This window comes from Glycine max, chromosome 5 (genome assembly GCF_000004515.6).
Source record: "Glycine max cultivar Williams 82 chromosome 5, Glycine_max_v4.0, whole genome shotgun sequence".
Taxonomy (NCBI): Eukaryota; Viridiplantae; Streptophyta; class Magnoliopsida; order Fabales; family Fabaceae; genus Glycine; species Glycine max.
In genome coordinates this window covers 40,446,966-40,470,966 of record NC_038241.2, presented here as the reverse complement: position 1 = coordinate 40,470,966, position 24,001 = coordinate 40,446,966, and the positions used below count along the sequence as shown (strand labels likewise).

General features: G+C 31.4%; 3 protein-coding genes across 3 annotated transcripts; 2 read left to right on the top strand and 1 right to left on the bottom strand.

The window, feature by feature from the left end:
• The first annotated feature begins 6,068 nt into the window (after positions 1-6,068).
• LOC100785838 (uncharacterized) lies at positions 6,069-9,388 on the top strand. The gene is made up of 2 exons (XM_003525244.5): positions 6,069-6,790; positions 8,192-9,388. The coding sequence occupies exons 1-2, from the start codon at positions 6,183-6,185 to the stop codon at positions 8,853-8,855; spliced, it is 1,272 nt and encodes a 423-aa protein (XP_003525292.1). The 5' UTR covers positions 6,069-6,182; the 3' UTR covers positions 8,856-9,388.
• A 1,890-nt stretch (positions 9,389-11,278) lies between these two features.
• LOC100786358 (leucine-rich repeat extensin-like protein 6) lies at positions 11,279-13,050 on the bottom strand. Its single transcript, XM_003525245.5, has one exon. It carries the CDS (start codon positions 12,985-12,987, stop codon positions 11,656-11,658), a length of 1,332 nt encoding a protein of 443 aa, XP_003525293.2. The 5' UTR covers positions 12,988-13,050; the 3' UTR covers positions 11,279-11,655.
• Positions 13,051-21,447: 8,397 nt separating this feature from the next.
• LOC100786889 (protein-tyrosine phosphatase mitochondrial 1-like) lies at positions 21,448-23,665 on the top strand. Its single transcript, NM_001255769.2, has 7 exons — positions 21,448-21,608; positions 21,685-21,902; positions 22,065-22,187; positions 22,400-22,493; positions 22,626-22,708; positions 22,799-22,888; positions 23,026-23,665. The coding sequence occupies exons 2-7, from the start codon at positions 21,705-21,707 to the stop codon at positions 23,284-23,286; spliced, it is 849 nt and encodes a 282-aa protein (NP_001242698.2). The 5' UTR covers positions 21,448-21,608; positions 21,685-21,704; the 3' UTR covers positions 23,287-23,665.
• Positions 23,666-24,001: the final 336 nt, after the last annotated feature.

The window sequence follows — 24,001 nt, the reverse complement described above, 5'->3', positions numbered from 1 at the left end:
TTTTCTTTTACAAAATTTTAAAAATGAGAAACAAAATAAAATAATGTGATATTTTTATAATAATTATAATAAAAACATATAGGTTGAAAATAAAACTACAAAAATGAGCGCTTTGGGTGCTGGTTTTAGAATTATTCTAGTGTGGGTCAATTATGTAGTAGTACTTGACAAGTAATTTTTTATATCATATCATTTGTCTAGCAATAACATGTTAATCTTAATAAAATTAGACTCAAATTTTTAATTTAAATTAAGTCTTTGAATTTAATTTCTGTAGATAAAAAATTAAGAGAAAAAACTATTGAAAGTAAAAGTAACCCATCAAGTTTTTTATACAAATTGATCATAAAAAATTGTAAATATTATTTCACATTACGGTAAAGGTTCGATAAATGAATTATTTTTAGAATGCTCAAGATTTTGTGAATTTTGATAAATTTTATTTAAAATAAAGAGTGTGTTTTTTCCTCCCTCAAGACTGATCTAAATCAAGCATCAAGACCCATTATTGGTGGTGCAATGCACTCGATAAAACTAGGTCATTACATACGGCGTGTTGTTTTGAAGGATTACGGATGCTAATCATTGTTAACTATTAGTATAATGGTTGGTGTTTGTCCTTGCAATGAATTCAGTGCCACTGAAATGTCGTTGATTAAAGGAATCAATTAATTAATAGCATGCAAAGTACTAGTAAAACAATGGTGGATCCACGGAGAGGTGTTGTGTTGGACCAAAACATCAATCCCAACTTCATCAATCATGGGAAATTGTTGTTGTATTGTATGTGCTTGCTTCTCCACTTCTCGTATACAAATCAATTAATCAAACACTCCCTTTGGACGCTGCCAGAGTGCTCGCAAGAGATATAGGGAGCTCTTTTAATATTTAAGCATCTGACATTAGTACTATTATTGATTAGAATTTAATTTCCATGCTTGCATAATATAATTTGTTTTTTTATATATATTATCAATCAATCATAAATAATTTTTGCTGTAATTTTAAAAATAATTATTAAAAAATAAGTAAGTTTATTGCATACAACGATTTGTAATTAAATCATAATATTTATTTTTACAATGTTAGCAAACATTATTTACTTTGTCAGATAAGTGAATTTTCTGTTTTATTATTATTATTATTATTATTATTTCTATTTAATTCAAACTTATCTTTAAAGAATATTAATTTGGTCACGGGACATACAAAAGAAAAATACAATTTGAATAAATAATATATCCATTAACAATATAACATTGAATTATAAATTGTTACGTATGATAGGTTTATTTAATTTTATGATAATTATTATAAAAAATGATAAATTTATACTAAATAATATTTATAATTTGATGATATTTACATTATCATCTGTTTCGTGCTTGTATTTAGATTTTTTTTGTCCATTAGAATGAGGAATTGATCATAAAGCGAAGTGTGACCTGGACGGTGGAATAATGAATTTTGGTTGGGTTGGGTGACTGTGTGGATGAAGATCATATATTATTGGTAGCGTAAAAAGGAAACAAAGCAGTGAAAGAAAAGAAAAGAGAAGAGAAGGGGGTGGCAAAATCTAGCATAGCATAGCATAGCAACACAGCTTCGTTGGGTCGCCTTCAATTGGGATCAATGAAAAAGACAAAGTGCAAAAAGTAGAGTCATGAAAATAAAGGAATCAAGTTATTTGCTGATTTACTTAATGCTTTTGTTCACAAATAATTCATTCCACTGGGACCTGGGAGTTATGTTAACACCATAACTATTTCACTTTAAACTACTAAATCACGATAATAAAATAATTTACCTCCGTTTCTACCAATTCTCTGTAAACATTTACGCGCGATAGAAGAAAATAAAAGAAGAAAAATATAAATTTATCTTTTTCTATTAATTAAAATTAACTTATGCATGTTAATTCTTATATAATTTTTCTTTTTTTTTTTCAAAACTGATGCATATAAACTGATTATAACTTATAAAATAAAATAATTTATTTTACTTTTTATTTTCTTCTTACTTAAAAAATTATCCAATCATGTTCTCATGCATTCTTGTCGTTTAATTTGGATAAATTTCATTCAATTACCCAACCACTTAAAGACATGCCTGATTAATTGGCAATCAATGCATACTATACATGATAGTACTACATTATACTATTACTGGTAGTTAACATTCGTCACTTCAACCTTGGTTTAACCAATAATGAAAGGCAATAACTTGTTTCACTTGAAGAATGTCCTAATTCTTTTTTTTGGGGATAAATTTATTCAATTTCCTACTATATATCTACTTATAGACATTATTGGTTGTTCTATCTAATCATTTGCATACTATACGCGATACATCAAAGTAGTAGTTAACATGCGTCACTTCAACCTATGTTTGAGTATTAACTAATGAAAGGTAATAACTAACATAGCTATAGCTGGCTATGGCTAAGTAACAAGTATTTGAATTTATTATTATTTTTTATAAAATTTATTGTAGTTCCTTAATAATGGAATACAAGTTTTATATTTGTTTTATATTTTAGTTCAAAAGGAATATTACCTTAATCTCTATTTATAAAACTCAAATTAAAAGTAATGTTTATTATTTTTTATAAGATAAATTATAATTTTTTTATTAATTATTTTTAAACTAAAATACTATTAATTAAATGAGATGATGTATTAACATATATTTAGAAGAAAAAACAAAAACATTAATATTAGTAATATTTTAAAAAAGTATATAAACTTAGGATAAATTTAAATGCATTCTCCCTGTAGTTTTTTTTTTTACTACATGGAATTCAAATCCTACAATTCCTTACCCTTGGTTTTGTTACATTAGTTACAATACCCTATTTTTTTATATACAGTTACATTGCCCTACTTAAACCCGCGCAAGACATATTCTCAAATATATTTCAAAACCATAATCATTTACAAGAACCTTTTATATTCTCACATTTACACGTAGAAACAAAATGATCTTTTATTCCTTTTCATTATATATATGATTTGAAATTAATATTTTACAAAGAATATAAAGAGTGTCAAATAAAAAAGTGAGACTAGTAGCAGTATTATATTATCTTTTCTACATTCTTATTTTCCTGCATGATTTTAAATCCTTTTAAAATAATTTTTTAAAAGGTAAGAAAATGAAATAAATGAAAAATTCATCGAAAAAGAGAGTGTCCATTAATTTTTAGTAAAGAATTTAGTTTTAAATACAAAAAATATAGTATTGTATTTCATTAGAAAAGAAAGAGAAAAGTAGGTTACCTGCCATTTATTTAAACCTAAATGAAATAGAAGATACAGGATCTGAATTTGTGGAAAGATTAAGAAGAAAGTGATGAATGTAAAGAGAAGAAATTAAGGTGGGCGGGGTGGGGACAAAATACAGCTTGGTTGAGGGTATCATCCCGTTGTCAATTTGTCACTGTAAACTGAAAAGAAAGAAGGAAGACCTGCTTCTCTGGCTGCACTTACACTTTCTGTTTCATTCACCAAATTTTCAGACATTAATTTCAGCCACTAGTTTAGTTTCCTCCACATTTTTGTTTTTAGTGAAAGTACTTCCTTCTTTTTGTTAAACTTTGAGTTCTGCACGTTTGTTTTAGTTTAATTAATTTATATAAAAATGTTTTTAAGAATTTAGTTAAAAATTATATTTTTAAACTAATCAAACTGAAATTGAAAAATAAGCGATTAGACTCATTTTTCTTGTACCCTCCTGAGTCCTGACAAAAGAAAATTAAAATATATATGTGTGCGTGTGTGTGAAACTTGGTGTATCTTAAAAATAACATAGTTCAATTGGCTGGATGTTCTGTCGACAATGAAGAATCACGCACGGGGTGACTTGACTCTCGAAAAATAAGTTTATTAGAATGCGCAAATGATTTATCCAGGCTGTGCTGGGCTCATCCGATCTCATATGTAACCAGATATAAAAGAAAGAATGTCATCAATTATGTATAATAAAAAAAATGTTCTTTTCATTTTATTTTTTAATACTTTATTCATTTTTTTAAAAAGTATCATATTATGATTATTATCATCACACAATTAAAATAAATAGAGAGGAAGAGAGAGAGAATAAATAAACTTTTCTCAACAGATACAAAAGTAAGTGTTAAAAAGGATTATGCAAAATAATTAGAGATAAACTTATTATAATTACTGAGAATTATACAAAATAATTAGAGATAGACTACGTATATATTTTAAATGAGAATGTAATTTTATAAAAAAAAATTATTCAATGTATTAAATATATTAAAGGAACATTAAATATATTTTAAACATTAATAATTAATTGAAATAAATGTATAATATATTTGGGTTTTAACATAACAAAAAAAGTTCATTTCTTATTTAATGCATAAAACTGAAAAACTATTTTATAGTAACGAGACGATGATGAGAAGTAGAAACGATCCCATCAGTTTAGTAAAATGGGGGAGTATAGTATAGACCCTTTAATTTGCCTCTCCAAATTTGCTTGTGCTGTACTTAAGAATTGGGATATCAGAGAAAAATAGAGTAGATTTCTATTTTAAATAAATATTTTCTAGTTAACAACCTTTAAAACAAAACAATATAAATTTAATATCCCAAATACTTTTTTTTTATAAATATATACCTCTACCAACGTTACCAATCCAAGTGAAATTAAATTTGAATTACTTAAGTAATGTAATGGATATAAGACTTGTTCATAAAATAATGTAGTTGAAATGAAAGATTTTATTAAATATAAAAGGATATTTGGTGTATACTCTATATACATAACATGTTATATATATATATATATATATATATATATATATATATATATATATATATGTATGTATGTATATTTATAATAAAGAGGCCTTATAACACAACAATGGTTCGGGGCTAAAAAGAATGTTTTATACCTTTCTTAATTGAAAATTAAAAAAAAAACTACTTGTCATTTTTTCTAAAGAAAACTACTTCTAAATTAAAAAATAACATACCTTAAGAAAACAGACACGTCTACTCTATAATATCTACGGTACGTGCAAAAAATAAATACCTTATGGTGGTATGCATTAGTAATAAGTAATAGTGTAGCATTAGTATGATGAGAGAAGAGAATGAAGAAATATTATTAGTATTATTAAGATTCTAAAATTCTAGCACAGAATAGACCCTTTGTCTCTCCAAATATGCACAGTTAAACTTTATTTATGAACATTTTTATAAAATATTTAAATATTATATGTATTTTTTATTCATTTGAATATAATATTTTTAATTATTAATTATGATTATCTGTTATAGATATATAGTTAAAAATATAAAATATAATTAATTATTCACAATGCCAATAAATTAATATTCACTTTAAGGATAAAAAATAATTTATATATATATATATATAATAAGGTGATATTATTAAAATGACTCTTGTTAATTGACATGCATATAGCAAAATGTTCATCGTGTGAATTTGAGTAATATCTCATTTTTTTTATTCTATTCTCTTATGTGTATAAAACTTATTTTAAATTAATATAATATAACATAGATAATTTTATCCTTTAAATATATGATTATGGATTAGATCCTTAACTCATTAATATAGAAAAAATGTGTTAAAAAAGATTAACCTCTTAAATAAATCTGAATATCACATGAGATTACTCTTTAACTTTTAAGTGTGATACCTAATTTAAAATAAATTCTAAATACTCATTAGATTAAATAAATGTTATATTTTTATATACAAGAAACAAATTAGAATATTTTTTTTTTGTTTTCAAATAAGAAGCATATATTACCTTTAAATGCATTAATTACTAATTTATTTTTATACTCTTATTTATTGTAAAAATTACTGATGAGATAAGTTATATTATTGGTGAAACAAATTATCTCTTAAAAAAACAAGCAGTGTCATATAACCACCACTTAAATTATTTGATTCAATGAGTATTTTTGAAATAAAATTTAAATATATGATATTATTAATTAAAGTTAACAAAATTAAGTATTTAATTTTTTATATATTACAATATCGTCGTGATAGTACTGTGATGGAGTGATTTTTCCCGCGAAAACAGCCAAAAAAGAAAGATTGTGTTTTTAACCCGAAGCCGACAGCCATATTTGTAGTCCACAAAGGTAGATGTTCCCAATGTCTGAGCCAGAGTCATGGACCCTTGCCCCTTCCTTCGCCTCTTGGTGGAATCCCTCGCTCTCAAGCTCCCTTCCTCTCCGGCCAAACCCCCACCCCTCTCCGGTGTCCACCCTTCCACCACCCCCTGCTTCTGCAAAATCCGTATCAACACTTTCCCTTCCCACACCGCCCTCCTCCCTCTCTCTTCCTCCGCCTCTGCCCCCGACACCACCACCTCCGCCCCCGCCTTCCACCTCGACCCCGCCGCCCTCCGCCGCCTCTCCGCCAAGCCCCTCACCCTCGCTCTCTCCGTCTACAACGGCCCAATGGGCCGCTCCTGCGGGGTCCGCGGCGCCAAGCTTTTGGGCAGCCTCCACCTCACCATTAACCTCCCCGCTGCCCTCTCTCACTCCAACACCTTCCATAACGGCTGGCTCAACCTCCGTGGTGGGCCCCACAATAATAATAATAATAAACCATCCGCCCAGCTTCACCTCGTGGTCCGCTCCGAACCGGACCCTCGCTTCGTCTTTCAGTTCGGAGGCGAACCGGAATGCAGCCCCGTGGTTTTCCAAATTCAGGGAAATATAAGACAACCCATTTTCAGTTGCAAGTTCAGTGCGGATCGCAACTACAGATCCCGGTCAGTCCACTTACTCTCTCTTTTAATACGGAAATAAATTAAAATAATTCAATAAAATTTTAGATACAGGGGAATTTGGTAATGCATCCTGTTAATTTGATCTAGTCGTAGTATTGTTTATGCAACATTTTTTTTATAATGAATAATGTACACAGAAAATTGTACTACGATCTTATTCTAGGAACAATACGATGTCTAATTTTTAGTTTAGGCATGTGGGTGTCTGGTTGGGCCATGCCTTATTGAACTGAATTCATTTTCCTTGTCGGTGGATATCATTACCTACTGTTTTTTTCTTTCTTTTTCTGTTGAAATAAACATGAAAAGTGACAGTGCCTCTGCGAAATTTTCGTTTTCATCTGTCGTTTTCCATTGCCTGGATGATAATTCCAGTTTTAGAAAACGGTAATTGACGTTACAATTATCACCTTTCCTTAACATCAACATGGTACCGGTTTTACAATTTCCATGCTTCAATTAAGTTATCTTTAAGCTTTTTTTTTTTTATAGATAAAACCGTTTTTATCTTTTAATCCTTTTGGTTTTGCCAATTTTATGATGATTAACTTGAGGTTTACGAAAAAAGACAATCTTAATTGTGACGACTTAGTGAAGACGAACTGTCTCCTCCACTTGAACCATAATATCTATATCTCATGATTTTAAACTAAACTCTCTTATGGCCTTTTCTTTTTCGTAATTACCGGCTCAGCTGGTTTTCGCGCAATTCAAGAATCCATTACTCAAATTTAATTTTGCACTTCTTTTCCTTTTTGCTTATACTTAAACTTTTGGTCCTTCATTTTTTTTACCCTTCAAATGAAAAAGCCCACATCCAAAACTAGAACTACATAATTCCGTTTAAGAGCTAATAATAATAATAATAATAATAATAATAATAAATGGGACTTCCACTAATTGTTACTGCATGCCCATGTTCGGTAAAGCAGACAAGTTAAGATCTTCAAAACTTGAAAAGGGAAAACATATACTACCTAGGATTCCATCCCATGTGACAGCAACTAGGCAGCAGTCACTGTTTCTTACTGATTACAAGTTGATTAATTATGCCATCACTGTTCGACAATTTCATTATGTTTGTTAACACCCAATGATACAGTCATTGTTCTCCTTCAGCTCTTTTTTACTTTATTTTCTTTCTATTTCTCTGTCTTTTTTTCCTATTACATTTTCTTCCCATAGTCTACATACATTTCAAAACGAGAAATTATCATATGTTTCTGAACTACGTATCCCTCCAATCTTTACTTGACATTTAACTGCTATTTTCAATTTAAGTGAAAATTGGTCGAGACCATAATGGTTTTGGACCATGTAATGTTAATTTATTTTACAAATGTTCATTGTTATGAATTTGCTTTCCTCTAATTGAAAACTCAGGTCTCTTCCATCAGATTTTACAAAGAATCGAAGTGGGTGGAGAAGATCCACCACAGGTGAGAAAGAGCATCAAGGAAGGGACAGAAAGGGTTGGATGATAATGATTCATGATCTCTCTGGCTCACCAGTTGCTGCAGCCTCCATGGTGACACCGTTTGTCCCATCCCCTGGCTCAGATCGCGTGTCCCGATCAAACCCCGGTGCCTGGCTCATTCTCCGCCCCAACGGGGCCTCAGAGAGTAGCTGGAAGCCATGGGGTCGTCTCGAGGCGTGGCGAGAAAGAGGTCCCGTTGATGGCTTGGGCTACAAGGTTGAGCTTTTCTCTGACAATGGACCAGCCAATAGAATACCCATTGCCGAAGGCACAATGAGCGTCAAAAAGGGTGGCCAGTTCTGCATTGATTACAAGGTCATGAAGGATGCTGGATTGGGTTCAAGGTTGCCAGGGGAAGAAGGCTTTGTGATGGGTTCAACTGTGGATGGTGAAGGCAAAGTTAGCAAACCTGTTGTGCAAGTTGGGGCACAGCATGTCACGTGCATGGCTGATGCTGCTCTCTTCATTGCGCTCTCTGCTTCTGTTGATCTTAGCATGGATGCTTGCAGGCTTTTCTCACATAAACTTAGAAAGGAGCTTTGCTATCATGAACAAGATTCCTTTTCATAGCTTGCATCCAATCAAGAGTTCATGCACGGGTAATGTTCTTTTCTTGCTAGTTGAGAGAGTCATTTAACTCTCAACACACACGACTTAAGGATTCTCATCCTCTGACTACATTATCTTCCAACCCTCTCAGATGGTAGCATATGTTCCTAGCTCACTAGAGTGTAGAAGTGAGTTGTTTTGGTTTGAGCAGATATGTGCAGCTGCAATCCAAAATTTCACCCCTCCTTCTGATTTTGTCTCACCTTCTTTTTGCCTTCATCTGGGAGTGCTTTTAGTTTTATCCGATTAATTTGGGTTGTTAAGGTTCATAGGCCTACCTCTACTCTAGCTAATCACAGTGTTGCATAAAGATATCGCAGGCAGTTGCTATAGTCCCTTCCAGTTGGGTTTTTTCAACAGGTTGCGTTAGGGGTATGTGTGATTTAACAGCTGAACAACATTGTCCGGTTATTGGGTATGTAAATCTCAACGGAAGATTTGAAATGTACAAAAGATTAAATGCACATCTCTGTTTATAAATATTTGTTTGCAAATATCTGATTATAATTCCATTTCTTCTCTTATTTGAAATATTCAATGATTATGATTTTTTACTTATTTATTTTGTACATCATTCTTATTTGGTTTGTATTGGTTTATTTATAATAAAAATGACCAACATTTTTTATTGAATATTTTGATTAAAAATTTCTAATAGTAATTGAAGTATGTAAAATATATTTAATTATTAAATAAAATTATTATTATATATTAAATTAATATCATGTTATCGATAATTTATGAGTACTTATTCAATAATAATAATAATAGTAATGATATACATTTATGTTTTTAATTTTATATCTAAGTTTAATTAAAAATAAAAATAAGAAAAATATTTTTTATGCAAAGAAAAATAAATTTTAATAAGTAGAGAACACTGGTTTTTTGGTAAGGACTCTTTTTTTTGGTAAGGAGAACATTAATTAAATATGTATTTAAGTTTATTTACTACTTTTTAAAAAAAGTATAATTAAAACAAAAAAATTAATTGAATTGGATGCAATTGTATCATAAATTTAAAATCAAATGAATTGTATCGTAAAATTAGAAAATCAATAGGATTAAATTATATGACTTTTCTTCTCAAAATTAATTTAATCTAATCCATAAATATCTTTAGACTAATGAAATGTTATTAATAGTTTGACACTTGATTTAATAACTAAGCAGTCAGTATGCCATATAAATAATTACTTTTCAGTTTCATAACCTTGGTTGTAATTTTTTTTTAAAAACAGTACTCTTTTAGTAAATTTTGTGTTTTGTTTGCACAAAAGTGGTTTTGCATTCATTTTTATATAATAAATAGATTTTATTTTTATTTTTATTAATGGATAATCCTTATTTTTTTATTTCTCCTTATGATATATTAGTTCACAACTGTTTAACATATTTCTGGTGAGAAGTGTGTTTTAATCAATTGTTGAAGAATATTATTTTATACACATTAATTTAATATATTTTATTTTATTAACTCTCAAAATATTAGTATTTATTTCATTTTTCATTTTCAATTTTTAACTAATTATACTCTTCTAAATTTCATATTTATCTTCAATTATTCTTTTGTTACTCTTTAAATTGTATAAATAACTCTCACATATGGAATTTTGGTTGACTACAAAATTTTTGCAACTTAAGTAGTTGTTATTATTAAGGCAACTCGTGACGAAAATGACATCTATTCTTTCGTCACCAAAATGTGTTCAACATGCATTTTGTTTACAAAAAGTGGGAACTTCAACACAAGAAAGAAAAAACATAAAACACATAATCTGCTTCAACTGAATTCATCGAATGGTATAACCAACACAATTGTTTATATGAATTTTCTTGCTTATGTTCATCATGTTTATACCTTGTTTCACATCTTGCTACGTACTGATGATAACTTGAAATTCTTTGTTAATGAAAACAAAGACTCTAAGGATTCAATACAGTTTAGGAGATGAATATAATGGCTTGTCCAGTTATGAAGTGGCTACACGATCTTTCAAAGTCTTAGTTCAAAACCTTTCACCTTAATTATCAGGGAAATTACATTTTCTGTTATGAAGAATGAAGATCATTGCTATCTATTTTTTTTTTCTTGACTATTAGTTGTAAAAGCCCTCGATAACTTTTTATAGGAAAACCATGTCCGGTATAGTAGGATTTAGTTATTAACCTGAAGAGATTTTAGTGGCATCATTAGTTATGTTAGAAATACTACTTAAACATTACCAGTTTTTTCACCCAATAACACAAAAAAAATAAAATGCCTAAGCTGTTAGGTTATCTGAATCGATGATACTTCTTTTGAAGTGTAAATTTATTCTCATTTTTATTCGCATTAATTGCTGTCTAATAAATGTCAATTGTGTTACATAGCTAGAGCGAACAACCAAATGAATGTAGCAGTTTGACAAGCAAACTCCTGGCAATGTTTTTTTGGACAGGTAAAAGAAAAATTTGACGTAACTTGCGTAATTTAGGTAAGTAGCCTATAACGTAACTATGGGATCAAGTTTCAGTAGTGACAAACAACACAAGCAATGAAGTAGGGAGTTGCCATAGTATTTATGAGGGGAACGAAGCAGAATACTGAATACACAATCTAAATTAAAAAGCCGTGGTAGTTGTACACCGATTGTGGCAATGAAATCAAGCAAGCATGCCACGTGACATATAAATTATCTTGTTTGTTAACACCATCAAATCAAGGCACATCTTGTATACCGAATCCACGACCAACGAACCTGTAGTAGCCGCCAATCCATCAGGGAGAAGAGGAACGTGAATTTGTGTGCTTAGACAAAGTTGCAGCGCAAACAAGAGGCTTTGGAGTAGGAATTCTAAGACAATTTAGACTACCACCAGGGATTATAGAGCACTCTGGTTGTGGTCTTTGCATATCCCTTCCAGGAATACAGTTATCCGAGAAATCAAACCCCACACTGAATAGCCTTGAACATTCCTGGCTCAGCCCAGAGAAGAAATTGTAAGCAACGGTTAGATTTAATAGGCTTCTCAAGGAGCATACCACTTCGGATAATTCCCCAGAAAGCTTGTTATGTGCCAAATTAAGAACCTCTATGTCTTGCAAGCAACTCATTGTGTCAGGCAAATGGCCCATGAGTGAGTTGAAACTGACATCAAAAACTTGCATCTCAGTGAAGATCCCTACTCCCTGGGGAATGCAACCTGTTAACTGGTTGTTAAGGAAGAGAATCTCCTTTAGTCTTGAACCCATGAAGCCAAAGCTGAAAGGGATGCTTCCGCTCAACTTGTTGTTGGCCAAGTTGATCACTGAGGCAGGTGAGTTTCCCAAATTGTCTGGAATTTCACCTCCAAAGTTGTTGTTGTTGAGGAATATAGCATCAAGTTTCTTGTTGAAGAGTTGATCAGGAAGTTGGCCAGAGAAGTTGTTGAATCTGAGGTCCAAGTAGATGAGGTTTGGCATGGATAGAGTGGCCATGGGGAAAGGGCCTGAGAGTTGGTTGTTGCTGAGGTCCAACTCTTCGAGTGAAGTGAGGTCCCTGAATGTGTCAGGAAGTGAGCCAGAAAACCTGTTGCTGTTGAGGTGGAAAAGTGTGATGTCAGAGAGCAAAGAGAGCTCTTTGACAAGAGTCCCTTGGAGGTTTGCATGGTTGAGATCTATTCCTGCAACAACAGAAGACTCAGTTGCTGCTGTTGTCACGATTCCATTATCATCCTCAGAGTTTGCACAGAAGACACCTTTGTAGGAACACACATTGGAACCAACCCAAGTATCCAAAATCTTCAATGGGTCATCAGTGATGGCAGATTTCCATGCCTGGAGTGCTGTGAAGGCATTCTTCAGGTTTGATCCAGTGGAGCCAGAGGGGCCTGGGCTGTTGCCAATGCCAATGCCAACACCAACACCAACACCCACACCAACACCAACACCAACACTGATGGCCCCTTTTGCTGCATTTGGATGGAGCAGGAGGAGGAGAAGGTGAAAACTCAGGATCCAGGTGTTCTCCATTTGGAGCTCAAGATACTGATGGAATGCTCTTGAGCTTGTCCAAATCAAGTTTCTACATTCAAGACATAAATGGGTTGGATTGGGGGTTGGGTTCTTCATTCACCATTTTCTTTTGGAATGACACATAAATAACTCACTTAAATAGTCACATAAAGTTACTTATTTTATTATTATACACTGGTTTCTTCTTGTCACTCAATGGTGTGAAAAGAAAAGTAGTGTTAAATTTTTTAGTGTTTACATTATAAAATGCTTTTGGGCTGTAGCTTTGAATAAGCACAGACGATGTTGACTTCTGTTGGATTAATATTTGAGGCTCTCAAACACCTACCAATAAAATAAAATTAGGATACAATCACGTGGTAAGCCCTTTAAAACATTTTTGAAATGTTTCTATATTTTAGTAGATAATAATATGATTACAAATTTGCACTTATTTTTAATTATGATTGTGAAATTACGAGACATCTTAAGTGATGGAGAGCATAATTTTTAATAAATGGACAACTTTTAGCATAACTTTTTTATATGTTTTTTTTATAATTATACTGTGACCTTTTAGTGTAACTTTTCGGGGCTACGACTACTCACATCGATATATCACATAACATTGAACAATTAATTAAAATCGGAATGGATAAAATGATCAGAGTAAATTACCCTTTTGTCTCTGAAAACATTAAGTGCCGTCAAATGGATTCTAAAACAAAGAAAATTATAAATAAATGTTCAAAATTATCGATTGTGCTATTTGAGTCTCTAAACTTATTATTTGTTGTCATCTTCACTTCTAAACTTAAGTGAGACGTGTTCCACGTAATAGTTAAATTAATGTGATTGACAATTTTCAGTTTTAGAAACTTTTTTTTTTTTTTAGTTTTTATCTCTTAATTATCTTGTAACAAAAAAAATTCTTAATTTTATGAATAATGATTATGAGCAGTGAAGTTTTTTTTCTATACATTTTTAATACAATTACATTTATTCAAACTTAAGACGTGTAACAAAATTAGAAGAATTGTTGATGTATGCATTGGGCGGTGCAACTCTTAATATTTTTATTTGGATTTTTTAATATTTGGTGTAGTTCTTAATATGACCAAACATAAATAAAAATGTGTACATTATTTTAAGAAGATATAGGCTGTATATATACAGTTACTAGCTCATAAATTTAATGAAAAGCCGGTATATTGCGCAGACATAACCATCAATATTTCATTGATGTTACGGCTACGCTTCCCATTTAAATTAAAGATGGAGATAGCGATAAAGATTAAGAGAGTTGGTAAATACAGTATCTATTGCAGGGGATAAAAAGGCAAAAAATATAACTGGCTGTGTTGCTTTTATAGTAAGCAAAAACATGTGTGGTTATAGTTATTAGTAATTTTTTTTATCACAAATGTTAGTATGTTAATGGTTAAGTTTTGTTAGTGGAATAAATTCAAATTTAAAATATTTTTGACTAAGTTGATCTTATAACTCTCCGTCATTAAAAGTTAAGTAGAGCAAAATTAAAGATACTGATGCTGCTAATTAACTCTAGACAGCAGAGTAAAAAGATTGGGAGGTACCTAATTTAACTAAACCTATGTTTATTAATTAATTAATTTACTCAAAAACATATTGTGAAGTAAGAGCGAGTCATCTCCAATGTCATTATATGTATTGATTAATCTGTTTCTTCACACTTGGTTAAACTTGAAATAGACGCCAAGACTAGAGTACTGATTACTGACTGCAGCTTTGGGAGCTCTTTCAACGTTCTAGTCCTCTTTGATTTGCACAACATCTCTAGGAGCCTATAGCATAATTAACACACATAGGTTTGGTTAAGTTAGGTCACTTGAGAGGTTGAATCCTTCAGATTTCCACCAGCAATAAGGAGAAAAAAGCAATTGTAGCAGCGGGGCTGGTAGAGGGAATTCAAGTTGCGATAAATGGTTGCCAGATGGTAGCTACCAGCCAACGGTCGTGAAAAGTTGTGTCTTAATTTCTAGCTAGCTCTTAACTTTTCAATGCTAATGTAGTCTTCTTAAAAAAAACAAGCACTGCCCGATCAAACATTTCAGGATGTAATCAAAGACTTATTAGAGAATTGTCTTATAATAATCGAAATACTTTGACTAACTCGTGCTCCTTAAAACATCGTCAACCACTGAAACACATGATGGTGCAAAACTAATTATTGGTGTAACGGAGTTCGGGCAGGGTTTATTGCTTCATAGCAACTTGGGTTGATCCAAAGTGGAGTATATAGCGTTCTATTTTCAAATAATGTTGTATTTGAAATTGTATTCTTGTGGAATTCAATATTGTGCTGTAATATGTACAGTTCAACAAAAGTTAGTGGGACGCGCAGGGTTCAATTCCCTTGCCTAAATAATGGGAGAACGGTCCTGAAACCAATGATTAGAGGAGTGATCTTGGCCAACAAAGGTTATCCAATCAGTAAACATGATACTCATATCTTATAAGAACGTGAGTTTAAAACCTATTATCGAAGTCATGAACCTGTTTTTTGTTTGTCAATGTCATGAACTTGTTAAAAGGTAATGTATAAGTGTTTTTTAAACTTCGTAGTATGTCATAATTCTAATGAGCTCTCAAAATCTAATTCATCTAAACTTAAAATTTTCAGCACCATGAAAAGAAAAGGAGTGATCTTGGTGTGAAAAGGATAGGGAAGAAGAGCGCACACCATTTTGACCACTAATGGGACAGCTAGTTTCCAAGTTCCATGGATGGTCATGAACTATTGTTCCACTTCACAAGAAAAAGGAGGAAAAGAGAACCAATAAAAGGTGATCGAAAAAGTAGCCACCAAGCTTATAGTAGTACATTTTATAACGATGATGCTACCTACCAACCCACCCCGCAAAAACCGGCAGAGGTAGGACAAGTCTAATGCATGTTCTTAAGTTAGGTATTCATCCGTTAATTCATTCCAAATCTTACTTTAAGGGAATTAAACAGATGGAAAACTGAAAGTGACACAATTCCAAAGATAAGATTAAACTTGGAATAAGTCTCGGGGGTTGTTTATTTCAAATAAATCACCGTAACATAAGAATATTTGGCCTCTATCAATGGACTCTTTGCTTTTGACATCGATCCTCGCGTTCCATGTGCTATCGCCAATAGGAATAGGACTGCTGGTGTGGTCACCTTCTGGAATTATTGTAACATGGGTGTGATTAGACAAAAGTGTAGTACTTTAGTTGTGGTGTTCCAATCAAAATTAAAAGTTTTATTTTGCTAATTTGGACATTAAAGGTTAAAAAGATTCTAATTTTAACTAGAAAACAATATCATATAAACACTTAAAAAAAGGCAAATTCTGTCCTACCTTTAATTCTTGCCAAGGATTTTTGGGTTAGTTGCTTGCAATGCATAAATGTTTTCTTGCTTGGCCTTTACGTCTACTCCCTCCTCTCTTTATCTCATCCGAATGTTGGTGCCCAGCATTTGTATCATTGTAGGATTAGGACGGTTGGACGAATGAAAAGAAAATTAATAGGTTCCTGATGGATTCCTATGTTAATAGTGTAGCTGTGCAGAGAAAAACGACAACATTTAATCCAAATATCATTTTCAATGGGTTATTTATATTTTTTTTTATCAAATACCATCCGCCTCATTATATAAATTAGAATTCAACTACCAGAAATATAAATTAGAATTTATTATTATATAAAGTTTTACAAATTTCCCTCTCTTTACTATTCTTATTCACATTAATTTCTGTTTTCAAGTTTTACTATGCAACTAATGTTCCTATAGTGTACCTCACACTCTCACTCTCTTCTCTCCAACAATTTTCCTAATATTCAAACACTAACAAGATTTTAAACTCTAATAGCTTCGGTTATCTTTACAAAAACAAGTTTTTATCATTATTCTTTCATCTGGTACAAAGATTTTATCATTATTTTTTCTCTGTTTGTGAAGAGAATAAACAATTGTTCCTCCATTTAAATTTCATTTCTTACATTGCATCCACTCACTACTTATATGAGTTATATCATTCCCTTGCTTAGGAATCGTAAGTTTTTTCTTCGTAGAGGTGTTGAAGGTTATTTGTTAACCCTGCAAGTAGTGTCAACTTCTATCAAGGAGCTAATACCAAGTTACTTACAACATTAAGATATGTTAATTTTCTTTTTAAAACTTCAATTTTTGTAATTAGTAATTTGGTTTTTCATTTTATTTTCTATTTATAGCCAATGAGATTTATATTTATTTTCTCACAAAATGAGAGAGAAAACTTCATTATAGTTAGTTTTCTCAACTAAATTAATAGATACGTTTACAAATTTTATAGTGATAAAAAAGATCATTTAATATAATGTTAGAAACTAGGATTGATTATGATTATTTTAGGCTCAAAAGACCCAATCCACTCAAAATGGGAGTTACTATTATCATTATCAAAATTACTATTGACAATACCTAGTTTTAGTAAATGGCTATTCTCTCCTTCAGAGGTTTTCCTACAATTCCAATCCTTCTCCCTTCCTCTCTCACTTATTTTATTTTTTGCCACATGTTTGTTGTACAAACATGGGATACATACAAAATCTAAAACGAAAATATGTTTCCATTGTGAATTTTGTGCGTGAAAACCCATTTTCATTGTGAATATTGCACGCGGAAATGTGTTTTTGTTTTTTTAATTTTTAAAACTCATGATAGAATCATGATTTCGTTATACATGCATGGGGTGTGTACAAAATCTTAAACAATCCATTTAAGATTTTGTATGCGAAAACATGATTTTGTTGTAACTTTTTTATGTGGAAATGTGTTTGTGTTTTAGGTTTTGTACAAACCTCCTATACTATAACAGAAATACATTTTCACTATGACATGACAACTACATACAAAATCTACAATAAAAATGTATTTTTGTCATAGAATAGTGGGTGCATACAATATATAAAATGGAAACAGGTTCCCACGTATAAAATCTATAATAAAAATGTGTTCTTGTTTTATGTTTTGCCCACACACTCTTATACTACAACAAAAATATGTTTTCATGGTAGATTTTGTACACAACAATACAATAGAAGGATATTTTCATTGGAATGATATTTTTGAATATTATTAAAAAATTACCCACATTGGTGGTGTGAATAGCAATATTGGTAATGTTAATAGAAATACCCCTCAAACTTGACCACCCAAAATTAGACCCATAACTAGCCCTTTGGGATTCTGGTTCAGTTGACCTTCGGCTTTGGTTAAGGTATGTGATGGCTAGCACACGTATGTTGTGATTGAGCCTATAAATGAACCTAATTATCATATAGACTCAAATATTAAAAAAAAATGTGTGTATTTGGTCAATTCTTTAATGCAGAGGGAGAAACTGTTGTAAGAGAGAGAGAAGAGTGAGAAACTTTGCAAGAATGAAAGAGGTTTTTGATGCAATCAAACTTTCCGTTGTAGTCAAGAATGAAGGAGATTTTCGATGCAGTCAAGAGTGAGAGAAGAGGCGAGAATTGACCTTGCTTATGACCAGCACAAACTTTTCGATGCAGTCACCGGAAACCACCGCCGACAGCTGAACAAGTGCAGAGGTTTTCACGAGAACATATTGCAAGAGAGAGAATAGTGAGAGAATGAATGAGGTTTTTGAGAGAAGCTGTGTATCCTACAAAGCAGAAAAGAATTTGAATTTTTTTCATAAATGAAAGAATTTGAAATGCAAATATTTAAGTTAACTAAAATCCCTTATCAAAATACTCAAATTTCAATTTCTTTTCAAATTTTTATCCAAACATCCTATTTAATTGAAAAGTAATTAAAATCCTTTAAAAAATTGAATTACCCTATTAAATTTCTCCATCCAAACATACTCTAAAGGAAATGGACAAATAAGATTTCATTCTTTCATTTAATTTTCTAATTGAGATAGCCTAAATATGCCTAAATTTATTTTAAATTTCAACACAATTGATCAATAAAACAATAAAAATGAACATCCGAAAAAAACAATATTAGATGAAATTATTGATTCATGCGTCAATGAATAATTAACTAACAATCCCTTTGTTATTTTTTTTTGTTATATCACCAAATGTCACACAAGTATCCAAATGTTTGGTGATAAATAAAATAATTATTTATACTCATATTAAATAAAAAAGTTGGAATAAAATATATTTATCTTGATCTTATTATCTTAAACAGATATATTTCATGGAATTATTCAACATAACCTGTAGTGATAGCATATTTTGCCACTCAATGGATAGAAACTAGCAAACGTAATCCTGGTTACCAATTGAATTGAAAATGATTATTTTTAAATGCGGTCCAGTTTAGAATTGGCTTTATTATACAAACACCTAATTTGTCACAGTCTAGGTAAATAGACGTTCTTCTTCATTATGGATGTACATCATTGCATATTAGCATTCATCTATGGACAAAAACAATATAGCACAGCACCTTCCTCCATAAAAGAAAATAATAATAAAAAAATGAATGTTCTTTTCACATCTCGATCTCTTTCTATATATATAAAAAAATCTGCACTCTTGTAAGATTTTTTTTTTCATTTATAAATATTAGATTGATTACCAACATTGGAATTATACCGTTCTTAAACTAATTACCAAACATCGGATGTATCCTTATTGAATTATTGAACTCAATTTGATCTTCATTAAAGACGGTAATTGTAACCGGATTCCATCTTAAAAATTCACCAATTATATTTTGTTTGGATTTTATCATTTTATTTTGAAAAAAAAAACATAAAACTTTTAGTAATATTTTAAATTTATATATTTGATATACAATCAATTATAAGAAAACTATATTATTTATCTAATAAATAGCCATATCAATATATTCAAAACAATCCATGACTATTTTGTTTGGCTTCTATAGACACAAAATTTTGTAATTATATATTTTCAATTAGATGAAGATCCTTCTTCTCTTGTTTCCTTATTTAACGGGATGATCTTGTGGGGACCCCAGTAACCTTGTCCTGCCCGGTAATGAAGTTTCCTTTTGTTTTGTTTAGTTCCTAACAAAAATAAAATAAGTCACTTTATCCATTAAAAGTACAATTGGGCTTATCCGCATATATAATAAATCTTTATAATATATATTAATAACTATCATATATAAATTTTATACTATCGTGTATATATAATAACAATGTAGCAGTCAATTGCATATTTTGATTTGTATAACTATATATAATGGAATTCTTAATTTTTCATTTTGCACATATTATTCCTTTGAATTGATTTTTCAAAGAACTTTATTTTTTTAACAGATTTTCTAAGAACTTGATCCTCTTTGCTTTCTTTTTATCTCCCCATGAATAAAAAAAATCCCACGTATGCATACGTTAAGTTACAAATTAATATTTAACCTTAATTAATCACTTTAGTGTTGTAAGCTAATTATTGGCTAAATAGAGATGGGATTATAAGAATCCATACTAATTTTTACAATATTATTTTTTATCCATCTCTCTATCATTATTATATGTAATAAATGTGATTGAGAATGAGAATAATTTCATATATATTATTTTATAGATATTTATGGAATAAAATTTAAACTTATTACATTAATAATTAAAATTAAATAATTTAACTATTTTTTTATTAATTAGTTTTTTTAACGAAAAGACCAAAAAGTATAAGCTACATTCATTTGTCAGAAAAATTTACGTTTTAAATTATGAGTAGACTCATTAATTATAATTACTATTTAACTGAGTATTTCTAAAGTAACACTACCTTCAATTTTTATTATAAGGTAAGATTAACTATTTTAACAGCATTAAAGAATTTGATTAATTTAATTAATAGTATTAAATTTACCTTAAATTAATATTTTTATTTTCAAAACTATCCTTAAAAGAAAAATAATATTTATAAAAAACAGTATATGTGTCTTAAAAGAGAGAAAAATGTCATTATTTTCACAATAAATACTATAAAAAAGGAAAAATTATTTATCAAAAATAAAATAAAATAAAAAATTATTACTTCAATATTATTATTTTATACAATCAAACTCTTTAAATAAAAATAATTATTTTATTATTAAAATATTATACATTTTACGTACTAAAAAAAATTAGATTAAAAAAGCACGAGACCATGACTCTCTTTCACACTATGTACGGTCACCCTTGCTTTTGACGCCAAAATGTAACTTGAGGGTTAGAATATCTTTTTGTAGGGATCTCCATTTTGAAAGATTATTTTGTCAAGTATTAAGAAAGGAGACACTAAAGAAAAGAGTAAAATATTTGACCATCTTTAGCCATCAACATAAATATTAATTATTTGTTTTACACACTAAACAGTGAAGATAATATCTCTACAAATTTTAGAACAATTAATAAATTAAATTTCTTGAATGACCTGCAAATAATAATTAATAATTTATTTATTATTTCATGAATTTGGACCATTGACTAATAATCTACCTAGTAAATGACACTTACTAAAAAGCACACCCTTTAGGCATGGTTTCCAGCAATAATAGAAGGGTAATTTTGTGGAGTAGCAAGGGCATTTTAGTTAAAGGACCTTCCACACTCTAGGAGTACTCTTTCTTATGATTTATGAACATCTCACCACTCTCAGCCCCCAAACTTCGTGCTTTTCTCTTTTTCCCATCGATCTCGTTTCTCCCAAATTCGAGTCTTCCTTCGTTTCCAAGTCAGCGTTAAGGTACGATTGCTTTTCGATTCCCTTCAATTTTCATGTTTCTAACCGAACCAAATTGGGATCGGTGTTGCGGTTTTAGGGTTTAGTTTGGCGCGTGCGATGAAGATCGAGGAATTGGACGATGGAGAGTGTAGTAGGGACCATGAAGAGAAGTTTGAGAGGCAGATTGTGAGCGTTGATGCCAAGAGAGCGTTGGTTGGAGCAGGTGCTCGGATCCTGTTCTATCCCACACTCTTGTATAATGTGCTTCGTAACAAGATTGAAGCTGAGTTCAGGTGGTGGGATCAAATTGACGAGGTTTTACTCTCTCTCTCTCTCTCAATCCTATTCATTTTCGTTCTTGATTAATCGTGGTTTTGTTGTTTTGAATTGTTGTATAACCCGTTGATGGATTTGTGCCTTGTTTGCTGATACTCGTAATTGAGGTTTTACTGAAATTTTGTTTGTTGTCATTGCTAGTTTTTGTTACTGGGCGCTGTTCCGTTCCCCAAAGACGTTCCTCACTTGAAGAAGCTTGGTGTGGGTGGTGTGATTACTCTCAACGAGCCCTATGAAACCTTGGTGCCATCGTCGTTGTATCGGGTCAGCAATATCCCCTTTCTTTTATTGGAATGTCTGTTTTTGCACTTTGTGTGCTACTAAATCCTACTTGCAGTTGGAAACTTGTCAAATCTCTGATGTTGGTAATGTGTGGTTTGTGTTTAATGGATACAGAAATAATAGTTTCACAATGTATTTTAGTATATTTGTTTTTAGGAGAAATAGACCATTGATGATATCTTGGTTTGTTTCAGGCTCACGGGATTGATCATTTGGTGATTCCCACCAGAGATTATCTCTTTGCCCCCTCATTTGTGGATATCAACCGGGCTGTGCAGTTCATTCATCGTGGGTGTTTTCTTTTCAATTTAATTTCGGGAAAGTGTGGGGTGTAAATGCATGTCTATGTGGTTCTTTGTTATTTTTTGGTTGTTGGTGGTGAAATATAGTCGTATGTGTATTTCCTTTGTATTATGGCAGAGAATGCAACTTGCGGTAAAACTACTTATGTTCACTGTAAAGCTGGTCGGGGGAGGAGTACAACAATTGTGCTTTGTTATCTGGTAAGTGATTATCTTTATGACTGAGTTGTACCATCATTGAAGGCTTCAAGGTGCTGAATGTTTTCCTTGCGGTCTACTTGTGTTTTCTAGGTTGAATACAAACACATGACGCCTGCTACTGCCCTGGAATATGTTCGGTCTCGAAGACCTAGAGTGCTACTAGCACCGTCACAGTGGAAGGTATAACCAAGTCCTTTTTGTGTGTCCCCTTCCCTCTACAAGGCTACTGATTCAATGCAACTTTTGTAGTACTTTTTTTGTAATTATTTCGTTCCTCGGCATTTGGATTCTGTAATTTTTGCTTGCGTTGTAAGCAGGCTGTTCAAAACTATAACAAGCGAAGGCCTTCTCCTTTACCATACTCCCCCTCTGGGGATGCAGTACTTATAACCAAAGCTGATCTTGAAGGCTATCATAGCACAGGTGATGCTGGTATGGAACTGGCGATAGTTCCTAAAATGCTGAAGACTAAGCCCATGATTGCAAGATTATCTTGTCTGTTTGCATCCTTAAAAGTATCCGGCAGTAGTGTACCAATGACCAGGCGGTTGCCGGTTTCTGAGTCACGTGCTTGCTAAGTCATCTTGATATGCTGTCAAGCAGGTGGCCTGTACAGAAGATGATGATGAAAATAAGTGAAGTTTGATAATTTCCCAAAGTCGGTACAATTGTGTTTCATGAAGAGAGGATGCATAGAAAGAAAGAAAGATAGGAGAGAAGGTTTCTCCAATGTTGTGTTACAGGTTAAGAGGAACATGTAGTTTCTTGTACATATATTTGCCTTTTGCATGTTTGTTAATCGAATGGAATCCTCGTGCAAGTTAAAGCATTATTTATGTGAGATCAGGTGGTGACCTAATGTTTACTTGTCTTTACTGACACAAAACCATAGCCAAATCACCTACCTAATTTGTACCCCGAATACTATGCAATATTGTTGTCAAACTCCCGAGTTAACCAATTGACTCTCAAAAGTTTTCAATTCTAGATAGAGAAAATGAGTTAATTCTCAATTAAACTCATGGATAAATTCAGTAGACTTTTTACTTGAGTCGAGAAGAGTCTTTAGTTTGAAATCAAATTCAATGTTTTACCCCGATTCACCCTAGTGATACTGTTTTATGCTACTCTTCCATTGTTTTTGACTGGGTTTGACTGGTTTAGTTACACCTTTGATTTACATCAACGCTTGGTCCGGACTAATGGCTGATTAGACTCGATTGAACCTAATAATAATAAAGGAAACGGTTAAACTGGCTTCTACAGTCGAGCCTGAAATCAGTAAAGATAAAA

Excerpts from the sequence above, each read along its gene's own strand:
- LOC100785838 (XM_003525244.5), top strand. The coding sequence starts at position 6,183 with ATGGACCCTTGCCCCTTCCTTCGCCTCTTGGTGGAATCCCTCGCTCTC. Across the intron at positions 6,791-8,191 it reads GATCGCAACTACAGATCCCG|GTCTCTTCCATCAGATTTTA; the intron begins GTCAGTCCACTT and ends TTGAAAACTCAG.
- LOC100786358 (XM_003525245.5), bottom strand. The coding sequence starts at position 12,987 with ATGAAGAACCCAACCCCCAATCCAACCCATTTATGTCTTGAATGTAGA.
- LOC100786889 (NM_001255769.2), top strand. The coding sequence starts at position 21,705 with ATGAAGATCGAGGAATTGGACGATGGAGAGTGTAGTAGGGACCATGAA. Across the intron at positions 22,188-22,399 it reads TGCCATCGTCGTTGTATCGG|GCTCACGGGATTGATCATTT; the intron begins GTCAGCAATATC and ends GGTTTGTTTCAG. Across the intron at positions 22,889-23,025 it reads TAGCACCGTCACAGTGGAAG|GCTGTTCAAAACTATAACAA; the intron begins GTATAACCAAGT and ends CGTTGTAAGCAG.